This window comes from Miniopterus natalensis, chromosome 2, assembly GCF_054644295.1.
Source record: "Miniopterus natalensis isolate mMinNat1 chromosome 2, mMinNat1.hap1, whole genome shotgun sequence".
NCBI lineage: Eukaryota > Metazoa > Chordata > Mammalia > Chiroptera > Miniopteridae > Miniopterus > Miniopterus natalensis.
Window position 1 is genome coordinate 78450479 of NC_142082.1, and position 26190 is coordinate 78476668.

General features: G+C 38.5%; 3 protein-coding genes across 3 annotated transcripts in view; 1 reads left to right on the forward strand and 2 right to left on the reverse strand.

Moving 5' to 3' along the window:
- ATP7B (ATPase copper transporting beta) overlaps positions 1–5914 on the reverse strand; it is an 81502-nt gene extending 75588 nt beyond the window's left edge. The window contains exons 1-2 of the mRNA XM_016213589.2: positions 5573–5914; positions 5226–5333 (exon numbers count right to left, since the gene is read on the reverse strand). Coding sequence (XP_016069075.2) covers positions 5226–5282 — 57 coding nt within the window. The 5' untranslated portion in view covers positions 5283–5333; positions 5573–5914. The remainder of the gene's footprint in view (positions 1–5225; positions 5334–5572) is intronic.
- A 354-nt stretch (positions 5915–6268) lies between these two features.
- Positions 6269–19713, forward strand: ALG11 (ALG11 alpha-1,2-mannosyltransferase). The gene is made up of 4 exons (XM_016213605.2): positions 6269–6312; positions 10601–10831; positions 14459–15390; positions 18459–19713. The coding sequence occupies exons 1-4, from the start codon at positions 6269–6271 to the stop codon at positions 18728–18730; spliced, it is 1479 nt and encodes a 492-aa protein (XP_016069091.2). The 3' UTR covers positions 18731–19713.
- Positions 19714–25030: 5317 nt separating this feature from the next.
- Positions 25031–26190, reverse strand: part of NEK5 (NIMA related kinase 5) — a 75902-nt gene continuing 74742 nt past the window's right edge. Inside the window, 2 exon segments of the mRNA XM_087813736.1 lie at positions 25031–25411; positions 25414–25541. Of these exon segments, the coding sequence (XP_087669862.1) occupies positions 25251–25411; positions 25414–25541 (289 nt within the window). The 3' untranslated portion in view covers positions 25031–25250.

The window sequence follows — 26190 nt, forward strand, 5'->3', positions numbered from 1 at the left end:
AGTAGAAACACAAACGCAAATGATTCTTTCTGGAAAACTAAAGATGGGGAGGGGAGAAACAGTACAACAGCTATTGGGAGACACAAGGTAATGGGAAAGATTTTAGAATGAAGGCAAATCAGATGGCTTTATAGGCTGAAAAGAGAGGGAAAGCCTAGAAGTGAAGAGAGAAAACCAATAATGGCTCCTGAACAGGCAACAAGGAAGGTGTAAGAGTCAAAGACACTGGTAGAAGAGATAATCTTAAAAAGAGGGAAGGCCAGCCCTAGCCAGCGTGGCTCAGTGGTTAGAGCATCTGCCCATGGACTGAAGGGTCCTGGGTTCGTGGTTCAATTCCAGCCAAGGGAACATACCTCCAATGCAGGCTAGATGCCGGCAGGCTAAGAGGACATGCAGGGCAACCAATGTCTCTCACATTGATGTTTCTCTCTCTTTCCCCCTTCTACCATCTCTGAAAAACAATGGAAAAAATATCCTCAGGTGAGGATTTAAAAAAAAAAAGAAGGCAGGCCTGTCCTGAGACTAGAGGTAAGGAAGTGAAAATAGTTTGTACATTTAAATAAAATTTGGGGAGAAGGTGGGTAGAGATAGGCAGCAAGTTGAAGAAAATCATAAACAATGGTATCAAATTTCTGACATTAAGAATTGAGGCCACTTGTTGAGAATTAAGGAAGGCAGGGATTGAGCACAGGGTTGGCTACAAGTGGTGATGGTTTGTAAGAATCACAAGAACTTGACAAAGAACAAGTGAAAGGCACTTGCAGCGACAATTAGAGACAAGAAATTGCCAGCAGTACCAACCACATGATGGCCTGAATTTCCCTAGCAATTCCGTCCCTCTGACGTAGGAGCACAGAAGGCACTGGCAGCACTGATGCTGGCACAGCAGGACAGAGGACACAGGAATCCAGGGGCACGTAAGAGAGACTGGACCAAAGATGTTAATTTTGGTTATCTTCGAATTGCAAGAATATTTCTTTTATTTCTAAAAATTAATAACTAGATGCAGAAAAAGCAAACAATGAAGGAAGTTTACAAATATACTAACAACACTCATCCTGAGTGGCAGGAATAAAAGTAAATTTCCCCACTTTGGCCTTTATATTCAAATTTCTGTTATGGAATTAACTTGCTTTTATAATAATAATTTTTAAAAATAACTTTAAATGTTTCTAATGTCCACTGCAGAGTAATTTTTAGTTTTTGAAGGAACTGAGGCTTCAAAAAAACTGCTACATTCTAAAAGCACAGATTTCACAATTGCTGCTTTTAGTCTTATTTGTTATGTTAGTTACATCACTCTCTGCTTTGCCCTCTATTTTATCTCCTCAACCTTTGATCTGTTCAGATTTTCTCCTTTAAGTTAGTTTAAAAAAATAATAAACCCACAGACATTCCAGAATTTCACTTGGCAATAATTCCAATCCTATAGATGAAAATAATATTGCACATATTTGAACACAGACACTTTACCTATGCTATGATATCAGTGAAGAGGAATATATCACTGGGCCACCTCCATCCTTACAAAGGAGAAGAAAATGCATGTCAGGTAAAGAAGCATTTAAAATCTAGCTCTCTCACCCCCATATGCTATCTCCCAGTTACTCATGTACCAACTACGCTGTGTTGTTGTTAGGACTACCACTGGCCTCTGACACTCTGGACACTGAGGAGGCTCTAGAAAGCCAACTCTCTATTGAGAAGACAACTCCACAGGGAATCAGGCACAAAAAAGCTGACCCCCAGTTCTTTCTTAGCACCTTCAGTCTGAATAGGGTTGGTCACTGTCAAAGGTCTATAGCAGGTCTCCAGCAGCCTCATTCCGTTTACCCTCTTCTTTGGAAAAGTACTTCATACTGTTTTCCTATGCTCAAACTCTCCAGTCTGGGATAAAATCCAAACTCCTGGACTGAAAAACAGGGCCTTCCGCAATCACTTTTCCCGCCTTGTCAAGCCACTCATACCCTCCCTGAAACTCCCCCACCCCGTGCATCTTTCCATTCCCATCCTTTGGGCCTTTGCACATGCTGGTCTCTGCCTGTGCCTCCATTCTACTGTGTGACCAGCCAATGCTTGTTCCTCCTTTAAGACCTCACTCAGGCATGATCTCCTTTGAAGCTCTTTTTGCATCTCTTCCCCCCAGGGAACACTAACCAACCATTCTTGCCTGTGGGTGCTGTACTATGTAGATACACCTCTGCTCTAGAACCTATAACTGTCAGCTTCAAGAGTATGGGGGCTGACCTCTATTCATCTTTGCATACCCCTGCTGGGCCCAGCACCAGGCAGACAGAAAGTGCTCTATAATGTTTGTGGACTGAAGGCTGAATGACCCAGGTCATGGTTCACACCCCTTTCAGGATCACTGCTGCTCCACAGAGAGCCCTCTGAAGAGAAAATGAGAGGGAAATCATACTATAAATCACTCATTCAAGAACAACTATGGTGCATCAATTGCACACTATAGAGCATATTTTTAAATAATGCAAACCTGGTCGCCACTGTTAAGAAACAGAGTTGCAAAGAAAAGCTATTCTGTATTCAGAAAAGATGGTATGACCAAGTATCAAGTAAGTTTGAAAGATAATGCGTATTTGAAAAAGTCAGACAGGCCTAGCAAGGACTCAATGCCAGATCTGTTTCCTACTAGCTGTATGACCTTTGGCAAGTTATTTACCTTCTCTCTGCCTCAGTTTCCCTATCTGTAAAGATGATTAACCTCATATTCTACTACTTCTTCCCTCTGCTTCCAGCTATTCTGGATTTCTTACTGTTCACTAAACATTCAGGTCCCTCCTTAGGACCTTGACACCTTCTGGTTCCTCAACCTAAAACACTTCCCCCAAATAGAATCACATAGGTTTCTACTCAAATGCGACCTCCTCAGAGAATTCCCTGAACACCTTAAAATAGTATCGCCCCATCCCATGTCATTCCTAATGCCCCTGATTTACTTCATAGCACTTATCAGTACCCCAAATAACACTACAGCAGTCTCCCCCTTATCCACAGAGAATACGTTCCACAATCAGCAGTTGATGCCTGAAACCACAGATAGTACTGAACCCTATGTATATTATGTTTTTCCTATACACACATAGTTATGATAAAGTTTCATTTTTAAATTAGGCACAGTAAGAGATTAACAACAACAATAATAAAATAGAATTATAACAATATACTATAATAAAAGTTATATGAATGTTCTCTCTCTCTCTCAAAATACTTTATCGTACTGTATTCAACTCTTCACTTAAAGGAAGCTCTTTATGGCTCCTCTTTTGAGTATCGGAATTGCCAGCATCACCACTTTTGCTCTTTGAGTTCATTATTAAGTAAAATAAGGGTTACTTGAACACAAACACCTATAACCAAGACAGCTACTAATTGACAAATGAGTGAATAGCAAATACAGTGTGGAGAGGCTGGGTAAAGGGCTTCCTGGTGGGAGGAAGCAAGAAAGCAAGATGGTGTAAGATTTCATTTCATCACACTACTCAGAATGGCTCACAATTTAAAATTTATAAATTATTTCTGGAATTTTCCATTTAATGCTTTTGGACCTCAGTTGACCACAAGTAACTGAAACTGTAGAAAGCAAAACTGTGGATAAGGGGGGACTACTGTATTTGTTTACTCTTCTTTCTTTTCTGTATCTCCTACTAAGATATACACTTCTTGAAGACAGGGTTTTGGTCTTAGCTGGATCCCTAGTGCCTAGAATTCCTGGCACATAGTAGATACTAAAAAAAACATTGGTTGAATAAATGGTGACAACATGAAAATAATACCTACATCAAAGGGTTTTGTGAAAATTAAATGAAAGAGTGTACATAGAGGAGAATAAACTGCTTAACACAGTACCTAGCACACAGTAAGCTCAGCAACATTGGCTAATACCATTATCAAAGGAATCCAGAAGAGGGTGAGGTCAACAAGGGCAGAGGCAGTTATAGAAAGTTTCAAGAAGAGGCAGGTCTTAAGCTTGATCTGGAAGGATAAAGATTTTCCTGAAGGGTAGAAGTAGAAAGGTGGGGGCACTGCAGGAGGTTAGAAGGCTCTCCCATTCCATAGAAGTCACCCCTCCCCACATGTATTCTCCTCATACCTCCATTAAATGCAGTCATCACACTAAGAATCATCTATTGAGCAGACTACCCATCCATCAATCTAGTTCTTTCATTTCTATACACCAAAGCTTAGATGAATTTCACAATAGGACATGAAATAATGTTGAATTAATTTCAGAAATCCATAAAAAAGGCACAGCTTACTCTTCAGACCAGCAAACCAGGCTTAGGTGTCTATCCTAAGGAAATACTCAAGTGTCAGCATTAAAAAGTATGTGCAAGGACTACAACCTGACTTGTGAGGGGGGAAAAAAAGAAGCAACCAGAATGTCCACACACAGAGAAACAATAAGCACTATAAGGCATCCATACTGTGTAGAGGTTAAACTGAATACGACAGAAACATATGTACTAATGTGAAACAATCTCCAAAATATATTGTTACATTGAGGGGAAAAGATTGGAGATTACACACTATGTGATCTCGTTTATGTAAAACAAAAATTTTAAAACCACACATATAAACCCTAAATATTTCTCCAGATATACATATATATACATATATTTCACCACTGTATTTTCAGCTCTTCAACACCGCCTGAAACTTGGTAAGTTTTCAATAATTATTTGCTGAACGAATGAAAACATGTACATCAATACAAAAGGATTAGAAAATTGATCTGCTTTTCATGCTAAATATTTCTGTACTATTTGCATTTTAAGAGACCATATTAATGCATTACTTGTATAATTAAAATGAACTGAAAATAGTTCTTTAAAAAAAGTGCAGGACCTCGATAGACCACAAAGAGGTCTGAGCACCAACTCTGAATAACTTATCCAGGTAACTAACTTAATCGTCTTGAGGGATTAGGGCTCTTAAACAGCAACTCAACGCTCAATTTTCCTCTCCAGCATAAAAATGAATAGAAAAGTGCCGGGTTTTAAATTGTTCCTGAAAATCAGTTAATGTAATGGCATGCCGTTCTCAGTGGTGGTCTTCTAACAAACCACGACTCCCTGGGGCTGGGGCTCTCGCGCACCGCCTTCCCAGCACACCCTCGGGCGCGGAGTAGGGAGGGCAGGCGAGCAGGTGGACGTGGAAAGTCCTGGGGCAGGTGTGCCCGCACGGCGCCGGGGAAGGAAACTTACTTTCCTACTGGCCCCTTCTCGAGCTGTGATCTGTCTCTCCTCCTGTTCAGGCATCATCTCCCAGAGAAACCAATTTCTTCTGTGATCCGGTCCAGAGCCCAAGGTCACCTGGTTAGTGAAAAAGAAGCGCGCGGTTAAAATGCAGGGAGGAGAGGAGCGAGGTGTGGATAGCATCTTTGTGATTCCGCTCTAATCAGAGGCGGGGTCTGAGAACCGACCCCAGCATTTCGGACGGAGGATCTGCTGTTCTCACCCCACCGACTAATTCATAGTTACGTGTCACCGAACCCCTGGCCCCTGGGGCGGGGCAGGAGAGCCAGAGGGGAGGGCGAGCCTCGGACCCTCACCCTCGTCCCGGAGGCCGGCCTGCCGATGCTTCAGGGTCATCGGTGGAGCCGGGACCCCCTAGAGGGGTCCATCCTCCCTCCCGGGTCTCTGCTACCTCGGGCCGGTGCACTTCGGACTCAAGTCTTCAGCTCCGACGCGTGCCGGGGAGGGAAGGAGGGCGGGCGAGCCGCGCAGACCCTGGCAGAAGACGGAGATCCCAGGGATCGCCCACCGCGGCGAGAGAGAGGAGGTGTAACCGGCGCCCGCGTGGGGTCCGCTCTCCGGTTCCGCGCCTGACTCTTGGACACCGCGGTCCCCAGACGCCGCAGCCGCCTCGGCAGTGAACTCTGCACCCAGAAAATCGATCCGAGACTCGCAAGAGCCTCCCATTGGTCTCCAACGGGTGGCAGGCTCTGGGCTGGGGGACCGGGACGCGGGAGCCGGGGCTTCCAGTGGGGGAGGGGGCCAAGAGCTGGAGCGCCGCTGTCCATCACAGGCCACGCCCTCCCCAGCCCACCGCCCACCCAGCGGCCCAACTCTTTCAGGATGCGCCCAAAACTTGTCTACGCCCCAGGGGAAACTATTGGCTGGAAGGCCGTGGGAAGCTGCTACCATCAACCAATTGAAACGCAAAGTCGGCCACCTCACGCTTCCTCAGTAGCCAATAGAGAAGAGAAACAACGCAGCGCTTCCCCGAGTTCCGGGGTCGACTGAAGATGGCGGCCGCTGACAGGGGCTGGTGGTTGTGCGAGTTACTGAGGTGAGGAGTTGGTGGGCTCGAAGGTTTCTGTATTGCAGTGGTATTGTCCGCCCATGCAACTGAAGTTCGCGGGGAAGGGCTTTCTTTGTCACGTAGCTACACTGTTTTCTTAAAGCCAGTGAGCGGCTCTTTCACTTTGGTGTCTTCTTAATAGACTGGAGCCGACTGGGTTAAAAAATATTCATGCTAAATATTTCAGTTTACCTCCTTCGCCTGCCCCACTGTTTGCTGAGGGCCTGAGTTTCCGTCCCTGTTTCAGCTTTTTCTTTCTCTTGTTTGCACTCCAATTCATCTGTAAAATTACTCGTTTTGGGTCATTTTCCTTTATTATGGAGCCACGAATCATTTTCCAATCTGTCATGTCTGTCTTTTTGGTAAAGAAGAATCTGGATCTTATTTCTCACGCCTTAGTTTCTCCTTGTTCACTCACCAGAACTGTCGTCGTTAACATGTTATTTAAATGCAAAGTTTATGTTGAATCCCCTGCTTCTTGACCGTCCATTGATTTTTATTTCTGATTAATGTAAGAATAGTTAATATAAAATATTATTGCATTTATCTTTGTTACTCAGGTAATAAATTGTTTCTTATAGAAAAATTAGGAAATAGATGAGCAAAAATGGAAATTCACTAAGAATGCTACCCATTGAGAGATAACGGCTATTATTAACATTTGAGTGAAAAAATTTCTAGACGTTTTCCCCACACTTGTTATTGAAATAGTACTATATTTTACTTGTCTTGTCCTACACTAATAAAACAGAAAGACCTAGTCTATACTACCCAACCAGTTCTTTTAACACCTGCATACAAGGTGTGGCAAAAGTAGGTTTACAGTTGTTAGTATGGAAAATAATACAATTAATAATACAAGAATAAACTGTTTTACACACTCACAATTGTAAACCTACTTTTGCCCCCTCCCGTTTTAGTTCAGGTTGAAAATTTATAATTAACAAAATAGCATCTTGAAGAGCAGTATTTATGTATTCTCTCCAAAATTCAGGTACTCTGTTCATTTTTGTCCCTTCTACTTCAAATTCTATAATGACTTTTTAAAACATTTTGAGCAGGAAAGTTTATTTTCAGAGCTTTCATATCCCTCCCTTTCATTTGAAATATCCCTAATTCAGTGCTTTGCACATTGTAATGGCTAAATAAGTGTTTGCTGAATGAATAACTTTTCTAGTTCTGTAGAGTATCACAGAAAAATATCCCCAACTATCTGAAAAGGCTGTTACAATATACTCCCTTTTCCTAGTATATATCTGTGTGAGTCTGCATTTACTTTAAATACTTGAAATAAAACAACATATCACTACAGGTTGAATGCAGAAGCAGACACAAGAAGCCACTATCTTCTGTTAAGCTAGACATCAAAGAGATTTGCAAAATAAAACATTGACACCCTTACTAATTTTCCTTTTTTGTTTTGGAAAATACAGGGTTATTTAAAATAAAAATGTTATAGGTCCCTGCCAGGTAGCTCATTCGGTTAGAGCATCATCCCCATACGCCAAGGATTTAGGTTTTTATCCCTGATCAGGGCACATACAAGAATCAACAAATGAGCCCTAGCCGGCTTAGCCTAGTGGTTAGAGCGTCATCCTGTGGACTAAAGGGTCGTGGGTTTGATTCCAGCCAAGGGCACATACCTGGGTTGCAGGCTTGATCCCCGGTCAGGGTGCCTGCGGGAGGCAACCAATTGATGTGTCTCTCTCAGGTGGATGTTTCTCTCCCCCCCCCACTCTCTATGAAAAGCAATAGAAAAGAGCATCTACCCATGAACCTGGAGTTCACAGTTTCATTCCCAGGTCAGGGCACATGCCTGGGTTGTGGGCTCATTCCCCAGTAGGGGGCCTGCAGGAGGCAGCCGATCAATGACTCTCTTTCTAATGTTTCTGTCTCTCCCCTTCTCTTCCTCTCTCTGAAATCAATAAAAACATTAAAAAAAATAATAATAAGAATCAACAAATGGATGCATAAATAAGTGGAATGACAAATCATTGTTTTTCCCTCAAAATCAATAAAAAAATTTTAATAATTAAAATGTTATAGGTTTACATGTAATGGATTCGTCATTTTTAAATTAATTCATAAATATTTTTTTAAGTCCTCAACTTTCATTTCTAATATGTTAAAAAAGTGGTAGATATAATCAGTTTAAACCAGTGGTTCTCAATAGGGGTGATTTTGCCCCTGCAGGACATTTAGCAATGCCTGGAGACAGTTTTGATTGGCAGGATATTACTGGCATCCAGTGGATCAAGGCCAGGAGTATGGCTAAAAATCCTATAATATATAGAACAACCTCCACAACAAAGAATTGTCTGGTCCAAAATATCTATAGTGCCAAGATTGGAAAAACCTGATGTAAACAAAATCTGTATGAGGTCTTCAGTAATTTTTAAGAGTATAAAGGTGTCCTGAGACCAGATCTTTTTATTTTTTAAATCCTCACCAGAGGATATGTTTATTGATTTTTAGAGAGAGAGGAAGGGGGAGAGAGGGATAGAGAAACATCAATGTGAGAGAAACATCAATTGGTTGCCTCCTGTACATACCTGGACCAGGGATTGAACTGGAAACCTTTTGGTGTACGGAATGATGCTCCAACCGAGTCACCCAGCTGGAGCAAGACCAAATAATTTTAATAAGTGAAATACCTCTTTAAGTAATGGGCTTGATCACAATAAGGAAATCCCACATGAGAAATTTATTTCAAAACTGAGTATCATTGCCCTGGCCAGATAGCTCAGTTGGTCTGAGCATCGTCCCAATACGCCAAGGTTGCAGGCTCCATCCCTGGTCAGGGCCCATACAAGAATCAACCAATGAATGCATAAATAAGTGGAACAACAAATTGATGTTTTTTTCTCTCTGTCCCTCTTTCTAAAATCAATAAATAAAAAAATTTTTAAAGCTGAATATCAATATTTATTTTCTAAAGAATTTGTGTGTTCTCTACTTATGGATAGTGAAAACTATGTAACTACACACTATATGCCCACATTTGGTTTGATCATTAAGCAGCCCAGAGTTCAACTTGCTGATCAGTACTATGTACAGGCTTAGAACCTGTATATCTATTCCCCACCAGCCTGTCTTCTCTCCCCGCAACATACTTTAACTCTGTATTTACTCTGTTCCCTGACTTTTTATTTAAGTCTTAGTATTTTACTGTTTTCGTGACTTACAAGTCCCTCAAATCCGTAAGTGTAGGCACAGTATTACAAATACTAAGGTAAGTACCGATCCTAAGAGAGAAATACAACTTGAGAAATTATTTCAACATAATTTAAGAAACATCTAAGGAGGTAATAAGATTTTGCATTCAGTCAATAGATATTATATGCCTTCTCTCTGCCAGGTATTATGGGATATGGTGGTGAACAAGTTTGGGTCCTTGCCTTTACAGAGCTTCCGTTGACATGGCAATAATAGAGAACCTTTTAGCAGTGAGTGTGGGAGTGAGTTTACGAATGTGCATGAGGTAAAATATTAGTGGGTTTTTGGCAGCTCATTCAGAGGCAAATAAGGGAAGACAGTGATTTTAGGGTCATGTAAACAGACCAAATGGAGAAATTAAAATTCTGTTCCGCTTACCTCAGAAATTGTTCTACTTGATGTGAAGTAAGAAAATAAAAATGACTTACTATCTCACCAAACTTTTACCTAATGGAATATTGATCATTAAACAAGACATATTTTGCCTTGGCCAGTGTGGTTCAGTTGGTTGGGCATTATCCTGTGCACCTAAAGGTTGCCAGTTCGATTCCCGGTCATAGCACATGCCTGGATTGCAGGCTGATTGATATTTCCCTTTTTCCCTCTCCCTTGCTCTCTAAAAATCGATAAACTATTCTTTAAAAAAAGAGAGAGAAGAAGACATATTTTGGGGGGGGTTACATATTATCATTTCGTGGGTCAGATGCTATTACTAATGTCTTATTGAGATTAATAATTAAATCTTTCTTAATCCTTTAACACATATATTGAGTTAGGAGAAAGGTGGCTCAACATTGATCTTTTAGTACTAATTAAGAAGAAAAAATAAATTGCTAACATTACTGTAGAGACTGGAATTAAAGGGGACTTAAACTTTTGTCACTAGATATTTTGTAGCATTAGAATTTTAATAATTGAGTACTTCGTTAGCAGACTCCCAAGCTATAAAAATTTTCTCTGCTACTAATATATAAAGCAGATATGTAAAGGTAGACTTTACTTTGTCGTCCTGTTTTTAATGGGCATTATATCAGTTTTCACCTTTTCCCTCTTGTTTCAGGTTTTTTTATTCATTATTCTTCCCTGGGCTAATTGTATGTGGAAGTTTATGTTTGTGTTTGGTCTTTATCCTTTGGGGAATCAGAGTGCTACTACAAAGAAGGAAAAACTCAGCATCAACTGGCAAAAAAGGGAAAGATCAAATGGTGATTGCGTTTTTTCATCCATACTGCAATGCTGGCGGCGGAGGAGAAAGAGTTTTATGGTGTGCATTAAGGGCCCTGCAGAAAAAGTAGGTATGCATCTTTCTTAGCTAATTTGCTATATTAACATTTTTTTAAAAAAATCATTACCCAGAATTCATCTTTCTCTAATACCTTATTCATAGCCAGGAATTCATTTTTTAACTATTCTTCAACAAGGAAATACTTCTCTCATATGCCAACCTGCCTCACAAGATCCTATTGAACTTTAGTTGCTATGATAAAAAAATGGAAAGTATCTGCCCTTTTATGGCATAATTTAAACTAGTCATCTTGGAAGAGTGTATGGAGAAGAGATTGGATAATAAACAGAAAGTACTGTGGTGCACTTTTAGTCAGTGATGGCATACCCAAAATAATCTTTATGAAGCATCTATTTGATTCTAATTCTGATATTATTATCAATTGGATAGTCTTAAGTAAGTTACCATGTTAGAAAGAATATGGTGTTACACATCATTTAATGTTTTAGGCTTTTTTTTCTCCCCACCTCATCCCCAAAATATTTATGATTCCCTTTTAGAAAGGAAAAAGCATAGTAAAATGCAGGCTTCATTATTATTTTATCATATATGGAAAATTATTACCTTTCCACGGTTATTCTGCTTCCTGTCACATGCCCTTCATTTAGTTCCAAAGCTTTCACAGGGTATAGCTGTACATTTCTATATTCTTGGCCCATCCTGGCTTCTAGCCACCACCCCTGTATTTCCTCTTCCATCTTCCATAAGTCCCTAAATCCAAAGAATTTTCTTAAATCCAGCTTAATTCCCACTTCCTTGCAGCCCTCCCTACCTTAATCTGTACTATTCTTCTTCTAACTCTGTGTATTACCTTTGTCTCTTAAGGAGATTATCTAACTCTGGAAGGCAGTGGTAAAGTTTTATATCTGTACACATACTCCCCACAAACCCCTGTTACTCCTAACTCACCTGCAAGAAAAAAAAATCCAAGTAATTAGTATGATACAGGAGATACTTTTTCATCTTGGCTTTGCCCCATTTTGTTTCTCATCCCTCTCTGCTCTTTCACATCTACTGTGTTCCAGCATACTGAACTGGGAGCATCATGCTTTCTCTAGATTCCTTGCCTTTGCATATAGTGTTCCCTTTTTTCTGAAATAATCTTTTTCTCTTCAGTTAATTTCTACAAGTCTGTCCTGACTCAGCGTAAGCTACAGTATACTTTTCATTCGATCTAGCAATATTTATTGGGAACCTACTCTGTTTCAGGCACTGTGAAGAGTTAAGAGTAAATGGTGAACAAGATAGATCAAGTCCCTCTTGTAGACCTTAGATTTTAGTTGAGAGACAGAAGATAATAAGCAAAGAAGAAAAATATCAAATGGTAAGAAGTGCTATATAAGAAATTAAAATAGGAAAATATAGTGTTTAGATTGTGCAATTAGGGAAATTCTTTAAGGAAATACTTTTGAATGACAGAAGTAGCTAACATTTACTGAGCTTTTACTATGTGCCAGGCATTGCTTAAAGAATATTTTACTTGTGTTAACTCACTCAGTCCTCATGACAATCTTGTGAGGTTGTTACTATTATTCAGACAGACAAGGAAACTGAGTTACTAGAGCCCCTGTTCTAAACCCCATGTTATACTGTCTACCTTATGAAAAGATAGTGAAGATGAGAAAAGAGAATTCAAGGCAGAGGGAACAACTACTGCAAGCTTCCTAAGACTGAAAGAACAAGGCTTGTACAAAGAAAGGACTGCCAGTTTGGCTGAACGCTGGTAGGCAAGGGAGAAAGTAGAAGAGGACGTTCCAGAGGGAGGCAGGACCCAGGTTACACAGGGCTTGAGTGAACAGGGTAAGAAGTTTAGATTTTATTCTAAGTGCTGTGGAAAACCATGTGAGGATTGACGACGTTAGAAACATCTAAACCTTTAGAGAATTTTTATGAGTTTATTTCAACCAAACTGACAACATATGCCAGGGAGCAAGATTCCAAATGCTTCCAAGAAATGAGTTTTCAGCTTCTTTTATGCATTTGGAATTAAGGGGGGACCTTAAGGAGGATTACATGAAGGTGAGAAAAAAGGAGGTACAGGGTAGTTAACAAGATTATATGCTCTTGAGGATAGTCACCATTTAGAAGGAGGGGTCTGAAAAGAGGCATTTCAAAGAAGCATTAACCTAGATGCACAGAAATGATGGACAGGGCTGGCTTAAGGCAAAGATAAGCCTTTTAGTAAAGAGGTTATGTGCCTGGGGCATGACTGACTACCCACCATGACCTGTCCAGTTAGGAATTTATAATCAGATCACCCTGTGAGGTTACTTTCCATAGAACCCCTTTTTCAACCACAGGGTTTTAAGCAGAGAGATGATATTCTGATTATATGTTGCTGCATAACAAACTACCTTAACATTTAATGGCTTAAAATAAGAATGTATTATTATTTCTCATATTTAGGGGTTGATGGGCCCTGTTTGGAATCCCTCATACTCATATATTACAGTTAAGTGGCAGCTTTGCCTGGAGTCATCTGAAAGATTTTTCACTCATATCTGGTTCCTGGGCTGAGATAACAACAGCTGGGGGCCGTTGGGCACCTCTGTCACCTGGCAGCCTCTGTATGTGACTACCTTGGGCTTGCACACAACATGGAGGTGTCGAGATAGTTAGACTTCTTGTATGACCGGTGACTCCCCTAGAATAAAATAGAAGCAGTATAGCTTGGGTCTAGAAACTGAAACTGTCACTCTTGCCATATTTTATTGGTAAAAGCAGTCTCAGAGCCCAGTGTTATTCCAAGGGAGGGAACATAGATCCCACCTGTTAATGGAAAAGTGGCCAAGACTTGTAGCCATCTTTAAGCTACCAGAAATGACATTCCTTTTTACATTTTAAAAGAGTCATTCTGGATGCTGGGAGGGGACTAGGGAGGAGCAGTTAGATGCTCCTCCTATAGCCTTCCACAGCATACTGTGGCTGTCTTTATCAGTACATATCATGCAGTTTTGTAGCTTATATATCTTTTCTCCACTGGACTGAGCTCCTTGAGGATAAAGACTCTCATCCTTGAATCCCCAGAATCTAGTAGCTCATACTAGGTACTTAATAACTTTTATGACTTAAAGAATAATGACAAACACAATCAGAGGGAGGCGTAAGCATTAAAAGTCATAAGAGTATACTTTTATATATTTCTATTATAATTATATATTTAATTGCATTGCAGACACAAGATCTAGCTTTTAAAACCTTTTTGTATTTCTCAGATAACACTAAGAAATGCTTTAGCATTATGATTCTACTTAAAAATATCTTTAGTGAATTTTAATTCATTTATTTTATTAATATTTTACTACCATTTTTATGCTGAGAAAATTGTCAAAATAAATTTTTTTAATATTTCTTGAAAATGAAACGTCTCATTCATAAATCAGTTTTTGTTTGTGTCTGCTCTATGCTAAATTTAGTGGAGGAGACAGCAAAGAACTAGAAGGCTCATTTGAAGGACTAACATTTTAGTTGTAGGGCAGGAAAGAATGAGGTCAGTAGTCCAAATGCAATGAGTGGAAAACATTTTTTTTAGTCTAAAAATGAGCTTATAATTGTAAGAAAAAAATATCTACAACTTTTTGCTTGATTTTAACCTAAACTAATGAAATTCTTAACTATTGTATTCTACTTTAGGTATCCTGCAGCAGTTTATGTTGTTTATACTGGTGATGTTAATGTCAGCAGTCAGCAAATACTAGAAGGTGCATTCAGAAGATTTAACATCAGATTAATTCACCCAGTGAAGTTTGTTTTTTTAAGGAAACGCTACCTTGTGGAAGATTCACTCTATCCTCACTTCACACTGCTGGGCCAAAGTCTAGGATCCATCTTTCTTGGCTGGGAAGCTCTGATGCAGTGTGTTCCTGATGTTTACATTGATTCAATGGGATACGCTTTCACACTTCCTCTGTTTAAGTATTTAGGCGGTTGCCGAGTTGGAAGCTATGTTCATTATCCCACTATCAGCACTGACATGCTCTCTGTAGTGAAGAATCAAAATGCTGGATTTAATAATGCGGCCTTCATTACCAGGAATCCTTTTCTCAGCAAAGTAAAGCTCATCTACTACTATTTATTTGCTTTTATTTACGGACTTGTTGGTTCTTGCAGTGATGTAGTCATGGTCAATTCTTCTTGGACACTAAATCATATTCTCTCACTGTGGAAGGTTGGGCATTGTACTAACATTGTTTATCCACCTTGTGATGTACAGACATTTCTGGACATTCCCTTACAAGAGAAAAAGATGAACCCAGGACATTTACTGGTTTCTGTTGGCCAGTTCAGACCTGAAAAGAATCATCCTTTGCAGATAAGAGCCTTTGCTAAATTGTTGAATATGAAGAAGACTGAGGCACTTCCTTCACTTAAACTTGTCCTCATTGGAGGTTGTCGTAACCAAGCTGATGAATTTAGGGTAAACCAACTAAGGAGGCTTTCTGAGGAGCTAGGAGTTCAAGAAGATGTGGAATTTAAAATAAATATTCCATTTGATGAATTAAAGAATTACTTGTCTGAAGGAACAATTGGTCTGCATACCATGTGGAACGAGCATTTTGGGATTGGTGAGTTTGTCCTTTAACTTGTTTGGTGCTATGAGATGTACATTTTAGGTTGTTTTGATAAAATAATAATACTCTGGAAATTTTTCTATTTTATATATAAACTCAGATACAGAGAGGTTTAGAACGTGCCCAAGTTCAGTCACAAACAGTTAAGAGATAGAGCCCACATTGTAACCCAGATAGCCCCTGCTCTGAACCACCACATTATTTTCTCCCTACCTACCCCAGTCTACATGCTGGTACAGACTCCTGGGCCCTACCCTAATCCCACTGAAGAACCAAGTCAATCTCTGGGTGGGGCCCAGGACTAGGTATTTTGGTAAAGTTCTTTAAGTGATTCTGTTTTGCATCAGGCTGAGAATCACTCTCTTCAGGTGGCCACCTCACAGAAATTCATAGCTGCTTTTATTGATTTTGTTCTCATTATGGGAATGGGCTCTCCTTTTCTTTTTGCCAAATCCCATTATAAGTGTTTAACTTAAATCTCCTTGCCCTTCAATTTAGCTTTATTCCAGCACTAATTACTTTTCTCTGACCTCCTGTTACGTACACATTTTGGTATAAAATCAAGTACTGTTTTGTGTCTGCTTTGGTTCAACATGTCTCAAGTGCCTACTTGTGCCTTGTACTGGTAGGTGTTAGGGGAAAATAGAAAACCATAAAAGTGAAGTTTCCTGCACTAAGGCTACAATTTCTCTTATATTCTTTTCTGTCCCTAGTTAGTAGCACAGTACTAAGTTCAGATATACAGCAAGAACTTGCTGATCCAAACTTTCTGCATGGAGTCTTACTTCCCGTGCTTCCTTCCACAGTTTATTGAGCATTTACTGTGCCAGGCACTGGGGTGGGTGCTGGGATTCACTGTGAGGTAGGAACTGTTCTTACCTTCAGAGGCTCACAGCTCTGTGAGTGATACAGACAAGTTAAACAGTCATTGCACAGTGTGCTGAGTGCTCTGCTGGGGCAAGTGCAGGATGATAGGAAAGCACCTAAGAGAAACACCTAACACAGACTTGTGAGGTCAGGGAACAATGCCCAGGAAATGATGTGACACTTAAGCTGAGACCTGAACAGTAATTAGAAGATAGCCATGCAAAAGAGGGGAGGGTAGTCAACAAAGGGTAGATACAAAATGGTGACAGGCATCACAAAAGGAGCTTTAGCAGTCACCTTCAACGGACATGAGTTCAGTATGGCGAGGAACAGCAAGACAATGGAGGAGTGACCTGTGGCCAGATCACATGGCCACGTTAAGCCAGTGGGAAAAGATAGATTTTAAGTATTGGATTCAAAAGCTTTCTGTTTCCTAGATTTCACTGTGGCTACAAGATGGGGAATAGATTGGTGAGGTGAGAAGCAGGAAGAGAAAGACTAGAAAGGCAGGAAGATGAGTTGGGCTGCTACAGCAAACTGGATGAGAGGTGTTGGCACTCCAAACTTGGTAGGTGAACACACCAGCAAAATTCTGAAGAAGGACTGAGCAGGATTTTGCTATTAATTGGATGTGTTAAATGAGGGACAAAGAGGAGTCAGAGACAACTGCCTAGGGTTTTTAATTTGGATGACTGTGTGAATGGTGATGGCTTTTACCTAGAGAGGGCATCCAAGAGGAGAGGCAGTTAAGGAGCCAAGTTTATAGCATGTAGAGTTTGAATTGTCTGAGGGACATGTACATGTTTGCATCCAGCAGGCTCTTATATATATGAGCCTGAAGTACAGGAGAGGGACCTGATCTGGGAATACAGATTGAGGATTTTGTTGTCCAGGTAATTCTGCAGGCCCCGTGGATATGGATAAGATTGCCTACAGAAAGTGTGTAGAGACCCATAGTACAAATTGCTGAGAACAGTAACAGCTCAGAAGGGGGCAGAAGAAGAGGGGCCAGACAAGCAGAAGAGAAGAAATGGGGGGAGGAAGAAAACCAGTATAGTGCAGTGTCGTGGAAACCAAGGAAGAGAGTGTGTGGGGAGGAGGAGTAAGGGCAGCAAGTTTCCATGCTTCCCAGATGCGGGGCCAGATAAGGAAGTCACTGGTGACCTGGGCAAGAACAGTTTAATGGAGGAGTGGGAGCAAGAGTTGAATTGTGGTAAGTTGAGCATTGAGTATAGGTGAGCAAGTAGAGTGCAAACCACACTTTTCAGAAGTTTATGTGTGAAAGGGAGAAGAAAGATGAGACAATAGCAATGGAAGGACTTATGACCTGAAGAGGTGGAAAATCCTGGAGAGAAGGGATAAAATTGATTAGATTGAGGTCTCTGAGAAAGTATAAAGGAATGGTGCCCAGACATGAACAGAATATTATGGTATAATCCATATTTTTCAAATAAGAATTCAAATTATAACAGTAGCAGAAAATTCTGTTCCATAGAGATTTTACCAGTGTCCAAGGAACAATTTTAAGGATTTCATTTCTTTCCTGTGCATCTAAAATATCAGTTCTCTAGTCAACTCACTCACTTTCTAAAGGCCTTAATTTTCTTTAGAAAATTAAGAAATGCTGGCTAGAGTAACTTTTATCCTTACCTACATTATTTGGCAGAAACTAACCAAAACTTTCATTTAGTTCACTGCTTTTGGGCACACAGTATCAAGTTTTCCAAAAATCCAGGCTTATTACTGATGAGCATCGGTAATAATATGCCTCACTGAGATGGCTTTTTTCTTTTTTTCTCCTAATGCTCTAATTTGAACTGTGATATTTTTGCTTTTGATATCTTTTTACTCCTTTTATGTTTTAGTACCCATTAATTATCTACCAGTTTGCTAACTTCTCTAGTCGTCTACTTTGTTTTATTATCCACAGCATATCTATTTTATATAGACTGTTCTTCCAGCTACTTGTCTGTTTTAATTAAGAACAAAGCAGCATTATTGTGAAGGTTTGAAAATTAAAAACCTTAAAATGATTTTATTTTGCACCATGGAGGTTAAATGAGCAAATTCATAGACATAGACATATAATTAAATTTCTCATAAGTCTCTTAAAATATTTAAAGGTTCCTGCTCTTTCTTGTTCTTATGAATATATTCAAAACTTTAAAAACTACATGCTTTTGTTTTTTCCTCAGGAGTTGTTGAGTGTATGGCAGCTGGCACAATTGTCCTTGCACACAATTCAGGGGGCCCGAAGCTTGACATTGTCATTCCTCATGAAGGGGAAGTAACTGGATTTCTGGCTGAAAGTGAAGAAGGCTATGCCAAGACTATGGCTCATATTCTTTCCATGTCTGAGGAAAAGAGACTCCAAATCAGAAATAATGCTCGTGCATCGGTAAGAAGATTCTCTGATCAGGCTTTTGAAGTGACATTCCTGTCATCTGTGGAGAAGTTATTTAAATAATGCCAAATCTGTACAAATTAAAGACATTTAAGTAAAATAGGTAGAAACCTTCACATGTTAATATTTTTCTAAATTCATTCCCTCTTGTAATAAAGTCAGCATAAGCAATGCTCTTTAGATATAAAGGAAAGCTATTTATTTCAAGGGAAAAAGGCAAAATTACCTAAATAGAAAAGGTAACCTTATATGTTTAAATGTAAAAATTTAGATTAGTGCTTGGTCTCAAAATCTGAAAAATATGGATCTGAAAGAAAAAAAATGAACAATCTTAATTTTGGTATAGTCCGTATTTTTCAAATCCCATTTGTCAAATCACTTTTTACTTTAGTAATCAGGAAGGAGAATTTCCTTTTAGAAAAAAGGAAATGTTGAAAGAAAAGTAGATGACTGATAATTGATTAGTACTTTAGAATTGTTCTGACATTTTTGGAAAGAACATAGAAAAATTCTGGTACATTTATATTTTAAATGGTATTGTAGAGGACCTTTTTTGAATATATCTAATGAGTTTCTTAAAAGAAAAAAGAAACTTCAAGCAGGTTTAATCATATTCTAAAAATCAAAAGATGACTGACTGCGATTGCTCTCTGGGTGTGCATAGGCATGTAGAGGTCAAGGTACTGCCAGTAATCTTTTCCATAACTAAGTATTTGTGAAAATAGTTTTTTGTTTAGTGCTGTCAGTATATTTGTACGAGCCTTTCATTATTCCTTAACATTTCCACATCTCAGAAGCTAGAAGTTAGCTTTAAGTCATTCAGGAGGTCTGAGTAAGAACATCACAATTAGTTGTTTTTCCGATAGTGATGATGTAGCATACAGATCCATGTCCACAGTCCCTACGATCAGCATTGTACATTGTAAGATGACAAGGTGGCGTTCTAAAGAGAGCACTGGGCTAGCTGTTAGCATACCTGAGCCTGACCTCAGCTTCATCATTTTACAAACATTGATCTTTTGACATTAAAGCTTTTCCCTAATCTTTCTGAGTCTCATCTATAATTCTTCATCTATAATCTGGACATCATGATCCCTGTCCCCACTCCCTTTTCGAGTTTTGATACTAACATAGAAAGTATGTGAAGGTACTTTGAAAATTATAAAAGTTACTTTAATTAAAGGTAACCGCCTTGGCCAGGTGGCTGAGTTAGAGTGTCATCCTGTATACCAAAAAAGGTTGTAGGTTCATTCCCCATTTGGTGTGCATACGAGAGGCAACCAGTCGATGTTTCTCACATGGATGTTTCTTTCTCTCCTCCCCCCTCCCCTGCTTCCTGTGTCTCAAAAATAAAAAATAAACATATCCTTGGGTGAGGATTTTTTAAAAAGGTAGCAATGTATAGTAAATATCTTCTGTAATCCTATCTTTATCACTGCATTAGGACCCTGTGTAGATTCTTGGTTACTAAGCCAGTAGCTAGGAATCAGTATTATTTAGCAGGACTTCTAAATATCTAACATTGTAAAGTGAATATACGTATATGCGCAGCATGGCTATGGAGACATACAACTTGTGGCATTTTCTGCATACATAATTCCTTCTAGTTCAGTGAATTGACCTCCTTCCCAGTCTGATACCTCTTTGTGTTAGGGGCACATTAAAGAGGTATGTTTTTCTTTTTCAGTCTTCTCTCCATTCATGATCCAGCCGTTTTATTATCTACTCCCAATCACATTGTTGATCTGTCTGCAGGTAGATCAAAAAGCAGCAAAACCGAGTCCCAGGATATTCTGACACACCAACGTAGCTTTGTGTTGGAGATTATTCCATTTATAAAAGAAAGACTGGCGGAGCTGGAAGGAATGCTACAAATTCTCTAGTCCAGTTTTCTTTTATTTTCAACTTTACAGATGAGCAGTTTAAAGAATTTAGACTCCTTCAGTATCACAAAGCTATTTAATGACAAAATCAGGATGAAAACCTGCGTGTTCCCAGCCCAGTGCTATCTCATTTCTTACACCTAGTCTTTGAGGCAGGACTCATACCATTGTCCATTCCATCTACCCAAAGAAAATCATGGGGCAAAGACAAAGAAACTGAAATAGAGCATGAGTAGTGAATGTAGTAAGGAAGGATTCTGAAATTCCATGAAACATTTTTCAAGCTTGTTTCTTCAAAACTATTTTTATCAAAAACATTGGAAAATATAAATTGCATATATGTTTACTTTGATGTTCCTAATGTGGTTTTTCTGTTTTGTTTTTGTTTTCTGAATGATTGATACCATGAAAAGTGTCAGAATAATATGTCAGCTACTGTCTGGAGAAGGTCTGAGGGACTATTCCTGTAAGACACTGCTTTTGAGTGAGCTGTCTTTTGAACCCACAGCAGTATTGATTCACATTCTTATTTCCAGTTGTGCATGTTTGTTGAATACTATTTGTATCTAAATATGATCTAAAGAAGTGATTTTCATTATCTTGGATACTCTTCCCAGTAATGATAGGTTTATACCCCTCATGTACTCTTCCAGTTCTGAGTTATTTATCTATCTACTAATATTTCAAGCTTCACATGCCAAGAAAAAGAATTTTTAAAGGGGAAAAAAAATTTTAAGGCAAAACAAAACCATCTTGTCTCGTACCCAAGAAGAATAGGTTGACAGGTTTTTAAAATAACTTTTTAAAAATATTTCATTACTTTCTACATCTATAAAAAGGAAGTTATTGTAATATTTATCATATTGTCCTGTGAAAATTAAATGAGTCAAGAGTATCTTTGTAGAGTTTTGATAACACAGGCATACAGTATTTGTCTGTAATGTTAGCTTATCTCTAATGTCACAATAATTAGAGAAGCAATTCTCAAACTTTTTGGTCTCTATATCCCTTTATTGAGAATTTTAAAGAGGTTTTGTTTAAATTGGTTATGTTTATCAATAATTACTATGTAAGAAATTAAAGTTGAAAAAAATAAACAGTAATGTTTATATAAGTAATAAATAATGCATTATATGTTAAAGTAAATAATATATTTTAGTAAGAAATAACCATATTTTCTCTCCCCCAAGAAATTAATGAAAAGAGTGGTGTTATTTTATATTTTTTACATCCTCTTAATGTCTGGCTTCACAGAAGACAAGTAGATGCCCATATTTGCTTCTGAACTCAATCTGCCACAGTACGTTCTTTCGATTGAAGTATATAAAGAAAATCCAAACTCACATAGATATGTAATTGGAAATAAAAAGAATGTTGTGAAAGAAAAAGAAAAATAAAATGAATATTTCAGACATACAAAACATTTTTGTGAAGCAGAGCTTCATATACTTTTTAAATAATTTTCAGGGTATTTTACAAAATCACCTTGTAGACAAAATTATGAGATAGGGGCCAGTATGATTATCAATGCTTTCAGAATATTTGTTTAATTATGTAAATGTACCCTAGACTCCAGAACTATGATATGAATAAATAGAGTATGTCAGTGCTAAATCTGTTAGTGGATACAAAATAAGTTACTACTAAAGGGGTTCAGAGCAGAACTCCCCAAGATGTGTTACTTTGGCATGTGAATTATTTTGAGATGAAGGCAATCAAGACCCTGCAGGCCCACAAGAAACTTTTACCTCTCCCTGAAAGAATTTAAATTTGAGGCCTTGCCCATAATAAAAGTTATCACCAGAAATAACGTTTTATGACCTATCTATAGGGCAGGGCAAGCTTATAATTACTGAACATCTGCTCTTATGCCCTGCAAATGACCTTGCTCCCCTCTGAAGCCCCAGGGTGCCTTACTGAAACCTTAGCTCAGAGTGCCATGTCTACCTCACTTTCCCTTTTTGTCTCTGAACCTCTCCTGTATGTAGGATTCCGTACATACATGTGTAATTAAATTTGGTGGTTTTCTCTTTTTAATCTGTCTCACATAGATTTAATTATGAGGCCAGCTGAAAGAACCTTGAAAGGTAGAGGAAAGTTTCTTCCTCTCCACACTTGTGTAAAACCACAAGAAGTTCTGCAAATACTAGAATCAATTATACCCCTAAAATTTATCATACCTCTCCTACTGTTCCTATGCTACCTCTTTTTCTTCTTTCCCCACCCTAAATCTAAGGCCAGCTTTCATGTTGGGGAAGTATCAGTTCTAATGCTCTAGTGCTCGCTTCGACTATATGTAAGTGTTATAAGACATTTAGAAGGAAAGTTAAGACTTGATACTCTTATTGGTACCATTTAAAGAGTGATCAGTTTGATAGCTGTCATACATAAAGATGCATGATTTTTCTAATGAAATTTATTCTAAAACCACATGCAGGTTTGATCAATAGTTTCAATTTAACAGATGCAGCCAAGCCCAAAAGCAGAGAAAAGGAATCAGAACTGTGTCTCTAAAACATGATTTAGGTAATGTGTGTAAGATGGGTAAGATGAATTAGGGGCTGAAGCAGGTTGAAAAACCTTGCAGATATGTATACTTATCACAATGAATTTACAGCAGAGAATTCAAAATCTCTGAATGATAATCAGGCTTGGTGGCTATTACCTAAAGGAGACTTTAGCCAAGTATGCTGCCATTGGAGCAAGCCTAATATCCTTAAATATTGACCTTAAACATTCATTCCTTTTATTTTTCTTGCATACTATAATTTACTGCTCTTTGGATTTTTTGGATTTTTAGGAACTGTGTTGCATTTCCCATGCTTTCAAACACTGTTCAGACAGAATGAGGATCACCTGAAGACACCGGCAGATTAGATATGTCTGAACCAGATAATGTCCTAAAAGTAAATTAAATATGTATACACTGACCACTGAAAGAGGTGTAGAATTATTGATGCTCTAATCCCTCAGGGTATATGTTACTACCTAGTTTGAAATTAACAGAATGGTGAGAAAATTTTAAATATGCCCAGCTTCATGATGTGACCACATTGAGCACTCTCCCTAAAAGTAGAATCTAACTCTACACACCAAACTTAAGAGGAGTCCCCTCAAACATCACCAGGAAAATAAAGGCATAAAGACTAGACACATCCCACAGTTAGAGGAATCCTGATACATGCATTCCCCACAGTTAATAAAATTATACCAAATGGAAATACTAAGCAGACCTTAGAAATAATCTGACCAACCCCTCTTCATCTTTGTTTTCTTGTTTCAGCAGTATCAATGTGCAACTTTGGTTTCATTTTTATTATAGAGCAGATATTTCAGGCAGAATTCTACCACTCAGAAACAGAACAACCCTGCCCTGGCTGGTGTAGCTCAGTGATTGGAGTGTCAGCCTGTGCACCGAAGGGTCGCAGGCCTGATTCCTTGTCAAGGGCTTATACCTGGGTTGCAGGTTCGATCCCCGGCCCTGGTTGGGGCCAGTGCAGGAGGCAGCCAATCAATGTTTCTCTCGCTCACCCTCCCTCCCTTCCACTCTCTCTAAAAAAAAAATTAATGGAAAAAATATTGTTGGGTGAGGAATAACAAACAAAACAAAAAAAGAAATAGAACAACCCTGTCCTCCATAGCAGCAGGTAAATCAAAAGTATCTACTAAGCTTCAGGCAAATGTTCAACACTGGGATTGCTACAATCAATACAAAAACGTCTTGTTTCCTAACAAAAAGTTTACATACAGTCTTACTGGGGAAATTGTATTAGCATTTATTTACTCATTTAGGAAACATTTCTGGCATTATGCTAAGCACTACATATAAAAAGACCATTATAAGAGTTTATAACCTATACATTTGAAACTGTCAGAAAATAATTCAATAAAACATAATAAAATTATTATTTGGTGTACAATTAAACATATGCTGTTCCTCTCTTTGCTCAATTGCCTTACTCCTATGTCAACATCAGCTTTTTAAAGTATACTCAATATAACAAGAAATTTCAAAATCACGGTTTTATAAAATGGCAGATTCCATATTTTAAATGAATATTTATTTTCTATCATTGTCTTAACATTACCACAAACTAAAACAACACACATTTATTATCTTAGAGTTCTGTAGGTCAGAAGTCTAAAGTGGATTTCACTAGGCTAAAATCAAGGTGTTGGCAGGGTTTGGGGGGAAAATCCTTTTCCTTGCCTTTCCCAGTTTCTAGAGACTGTCTGCTTTCTTTGGCTTTGGCCCTTTCCCCTGTCTTCAAAGCCAACAGCATCAGTCCAACTCCCTCTCATGCCACCATTTCTCTCTGATTATACAGTCTCCCTCTTCTACTTTTAAAAACTCTTGTGATTACATTGGGACCACCTGCATAATTCAAGAGAGCATCCCTATTTTAAGGTCAGCTGATTAGCATCATTAATTTCATCTGCAACTTTAATTCCCCTTTGCACTTAATATATTCACATTTGGGAAGGGAGAGGCATATTACTCTGCTTACCACACATATTATATGAAAGTTTTAATAGAAATTTTAAAGTAAAAAGATTAGTTTCTACACTCAAAAATTAGTTCTATCATCTATATTTAGAAAGAAAAATAAGTAAATCCTTGGGTTTACTGGAAAAGCCTTATAATAAATGAGTATCTATGACTTGTACCCAAAGAGATGTTATAGTTAATTGATACTAACTTACTGCTTAAGAAAAAGTACAATAATCACACTTATATTTTTACTGGTTGTTGATGTTCCTTGTTCTTCATCAACAATAAAACTTTTGCCATTAGATGGAGTAGAAATATTCTCCAAACCTTCACTTAATTCTGCACATTTCTGCATGCCTATCCCCTTAATTCTAACTTCTCAGTGTCCTTAGAGGAACCGGAAGCCTCTTCTTTTTCCCCCTCCTCTTTGGAAGTAGTGAGTTTTTCCAGGGATTCTACTACTTCATTTCTCAACTCATCTTCAGATTCTTCAAAATTTCTGAAATAAACAGTAAAAATCAACTTCATGATATCAAAACACTGAAGAATACATGTGAAAATTAGTTCCCCCTCTCATGTTCCACCCCCACTTTAGCAATATGAAAGTTACATTTTCAGTCAGGTAATAAATTATCATACCAGTCTGGTTTTTCTAAGAAAGATAACCAATGTTAGGAGAATCGGTATTCTGTTATTCAACAGCCTTTATTATATTTATTAATACCCATCTACTCTAATGTGTAAAAAGAGAGGCAAGAAGACCAAAAAAAAAAGGCATATACTGAGCCCTTACTATATGCCAGTCACTGATCAAGAGCACTTTACACACACTGTTTCATCTACTATTAACAAAACTTGAGGCAGACATTATCATCACCAAAATGTGCCCAACGTCTCACAGATACTAATTAGTAGGAACAGGAATTAAAATTGTGTCTAAGACTGTAACACTGATACATTTAGAAGGGAAGAAGTCAAGGGACCAAGAAAACCATCTCGAAGATCACTAATATTTAAGACACAAGTGAAGTAGACTGAGGAAGAGCTGGTAAGAGCCAAGAATGTTTATTATGGAACCGAAGGGAGCAGAGAGTTTCCAGAAAGAGGGAGCAGCAAAATAGGATGAAGACTGAGAAATGACAATCAGA